At 39.1% G+C, this 3,791-nt stretch overlaps 1 protein-coding gene across 1 annotated transcript in view; it reads right to left on the reverse strand.

The window, feature by feature from the left end:
• The window catches only part of LOC107592529 (CUB and sushi domain-containing protein 3-like), a 309,662-nt gene that overhangs the window by 165,717 nt on the left and 140,154 nt on the right, over nt 1-3,791 (reverse strand). The window contains exon 19 of the mRNA XM_016282061.1: nt 335-455. Within this exon, the coding sequence (XP_016137547.1) occupies nt 335-455 (121 nt within the window). The remainder of the gene's footprint in view (nt 1-334; nt 456-3,791) is intronic.

Here is a 3,791-nt window from a genome sequence, read left to right on the forward strand (position 1 = left end):
AGCACGCTGTCTCTTTTTTTCTGGGGCATGAGCGATGCTTCATTCGTGAATGAATCACTCTTTTGAGTGATTCTGTTCAAGGCCTTCATCAAACAAGTCGTAAAACAGTCTGAATTGGTTCACAAATCAGTTTGAACGATTTGTTTAGATACCTACAAGCAGTGAACTTTACTTTACTTTTACTTGAGTAATTCTTTCTATAAGTACTTTTACTTGAGTACAGTTTTTGGCTAGTTTTCTGGTGTTCAGTAAATAAGCATCCTTGTGGCAGATCTGATGTCAAAAGCGAGCCCTCATCTTCTACTGACAGCACAAGAAGATATCTCCTGTGTACGTACCTTTGCCATGGCTGACCTCCAGAGTCCATGTGCAGTTTAATGAGTTGGGATAGAGCTCTGGAAAGCCAGGAGAAAGGATGATGCCCTCTGGGCCTCGTACATCGCCTCCGCACAGAGCTGCAAGAAGATATGTGTGGAATCTTAAAAAAAGATCTGAAACTTTACAGGAAGCACATATGCAACTGTTCTTGTATCACTTTAAGTGCTCCGTTTTGAGCAGGAATTCTGTTGAGATAAGCAGTGTTCAGTTGAGGGAATTCAAAGAGCAGAGCAACCTTCACCGGAAGTAAAAAATACCACTGAAAGGTTAACGAGAAATCCTTCTACTTTGAGCTACTTTCCACCTGCCATGGTCTCTAGAAAAGGTCACAACCACTTTACTTTGTCTCTGAAAGTTATTCTAAGAAAATGAGTGAGTGCCACTGTCCATGCAAAACTCTCTGCCATGGTGCTAGGAGGTTATGGATGATTGCATGAGCATTGCTATGCCGTTTCAAAGTGGTTGCTCACTGGCTTGAGTCGGAAGAGTCCAACAACAGGACTCGATGACATTCTTCTTCAATGCATGTCCGTGCATTTATTTTCACACAAACAGTGTGGGACGTGTTAAGTTTAAAACTTAGTCTTAGAAGCCTGTTTAAATCTTAGAGTATGAGCAAAAGTAATAATGATGCTTGGCTTAGTGAATAGTCCTAATAATACTGAATTTCTGAAACTCCGACATCTAATTGCACACAAAACGTAAATGCACATATGTCACTGAGATGTCTATAAAACTATCAGAATCATGGGTTTGATTCCCAGGGAATGCATTAACCCATTTAAAAAAAAATGCTGCACACAAAAGTCTCTGCCAGATCTATAAATGATGTATAAATAACAATTTTGCGTAAACCATTTGTGAAAAGAAAGAGCTAAATCATTGTTAAAAACATTCATCCAAAATGATTGCAATTTTAGGTAACAATGGTTTCATCACATCGCAATTTAGGTAAGAAGTGGTTTTCTGAACAATTTGCACAGACATTTGTGTTTGGAATGGTCCAATATTCATGTAAAACATCACACTAAACTGAATACAGCAATTTATGTAAGAATGGTTTCACACATGATTTACAATAGAAAATAATTCTGCTTTGTTTGGTTCTTTTTGTAAAATGGTGCATTGGTGCATTGAAATGAATGTGGAAATTTACATGAAATCTGTGCAGACTGCAGATGAAAAAATGAAATAAATAAACAAAAATGGGAATGCATGAACTCATTTAGAAAATGCTTAGGGCAAAAAGTGTCTGCCAAATGCGTAAATGATGCATAAATAATGAAAAAAATAAAAAGTACTTCATGTTCATCACATTCTATTTTATAAAATATTTCAGATTTGTGTGCAAACAAGAGAATGAATTTGGATACATTTTAAAACGTATAAACAGAGCTAACATGTTGAAGTGACACTGCAGATGAACAAAAAAAAAAATCACAAAAATTCACACGCATCGGATAAACTCTTGGTGATGTAAGTGTGCAATCAGAAAATCTGAAACTCGTGGCTCATCTCTAATTGTGTTTCTGAACACAATCTGTCAATTGAAAAGCGACTCAAGGTGTCTCAAGAAACCTTATCATAGGTTCTTCCACTAAACCAAAAGCTGGAATAGGCTGGTGGCATTATCTCGCCAGGGCTTAGGCTATTGATTGGGGCAAATATAGATCTTGAGTAATGGTCAAACCAAAGAAATACATTTTAGTCCCAGGCTACGACTTGACTGAAAACTAGTAACAGTCAGAGATAACATCATGAAATGGAACAGAACATCATTTTGAAACTGAGCTAACATTTTCAAACATTTGAAGTGCTTAAATGAAAATGCTTTAGATGGGAAATGGCATCCTTTAGATTTATCTGCAAAATACTGATGTGTTCACTATTGTTTTTATTTTTTACTATTATGTCCACAAAGAGACATAGGCCTGCAACCCAGTTCACATACTTTTACTACATACTAAAAGTATGATGCACAAATCTCACACTGTATGTATGTATGTATGTATGTATATATATATATATATATATATATATATATATATACAGTCAAAGTCCATGTGATTGTTGACTCTGTTGATTTAAATGGTATTAGCATATTGCTAAGCTAACAATGCACAATGCTAATAAGTTGCACACAAATGTATTAGGTAAAATAGACCCACTTTTAACAGGGTTATTATTATCTATATATTAACAGTCTTAAATAAATTACAAGTATAGCCCAAGCAGCAACCTCCCAGTCTCCCGTGAAACCAACACGGGAGTGACTAAAACTGCAATTCATCGACTGGCCGCTAGAGGCTGGCTCCAATAGGGAGTCAGTCCCATAGACTCCCCATGTTAAAATGCCCAACTTTACAGCAGAAAAAGATGTGTTTACAGCCTGGTACAAAAAGTGGTTTTGGTCTATATAGCTAATTTTGCCCTTCATGACAACTGTGAGGGGGGTGATTTTTTTTATACTGAACAAAATTATAAACGCAACACTTTTGTTTTTGCCCCCATTTTTCATGAGCTGAACTCAAAGATCTAAGACTTTTTCTATGTACACAAAAGGCCTATTTCTCTCAAATATTGTTCACAAATCTGTCTAAATCTGTGTTAGTGAGCACTTCTCCTTTGCTGAGATAATCCATCCACCTCACAGGTGTGGCATATCAAGATGCTGATTAGACAGCATGATTATGGCACAGGTGTGCCTTAGGCTGGCCACAATAAAAGGCCACTCTAAAATGTGCAGTTTTATCACACAGCACAATGCCACAGATGTCGCAAGTTTTGAGGGAGCGTGCAATTGGCATGCTGACTGCAGGAATGTCCACCAGAGCTGTTGCCCGTAAATTGAATGTTCATTTCTCTACCATAAGCCGTCTCCAAAGGCGTTTCAGAGAATTTGGCAGTACATCCAACCGACCTCACAACCGCAGACCACGTGTAACCACACCAGCCCAAGACCTCCACATCCAGCATCTTCACCTCCAAGATCATCTGAGACCAGCCACCCGGACAGCTGCTGCAACAATCGGTTTGCATAACCAAAGAATTTCTGCACAAACTGTCAGAAACCATCTCAGGGAAGCTCATCTGCATGCCCGTCGTCCTCATCAGGGTCTCGACCTGACTGCAGTTTGTCGTCGTAAACCGACTTGAGTGGGCAAATCCTCACATTCGATGGCGTCTGGCACTTTAGAGAGGTGTTCTCTTCACGGATGAATCCCAGTTTTCACATTACAGGGCAGATGGCAGACAGCTTGTATGGCGTCGTGTGGGTGAGCGGTTTGCTGATGTCAACGTTGTGAGCATGTTTGGGATGCTCTGGATTGGCATATACGACAGCGTGTTCCAGTTCCTGCCAATATCCAGCAACTTCCTACAGCCATTGAAGAGGAGTGGACCAACATTCCACA

Source organism: Sinocyclocheilus grahami, unplaced genomic scaffold, assembly GCF_001515645.1.
Source record: "Sinocyclocheilus grahami isolate Dianchi unplaced genomic scaffold, SAMN03320097.WGS_v1.1 scaffold153.1, whole genome shotgun sequence".
In the NCBI taxonomy this organism is placed as follows: domain Eukaryota; kingdom Metazoa; phylum Chordata; class Actinopteri; order Cypriniformes; family Cyprinidae; genus Sinocyclocheilus; species Sinocyclocheilus grahami.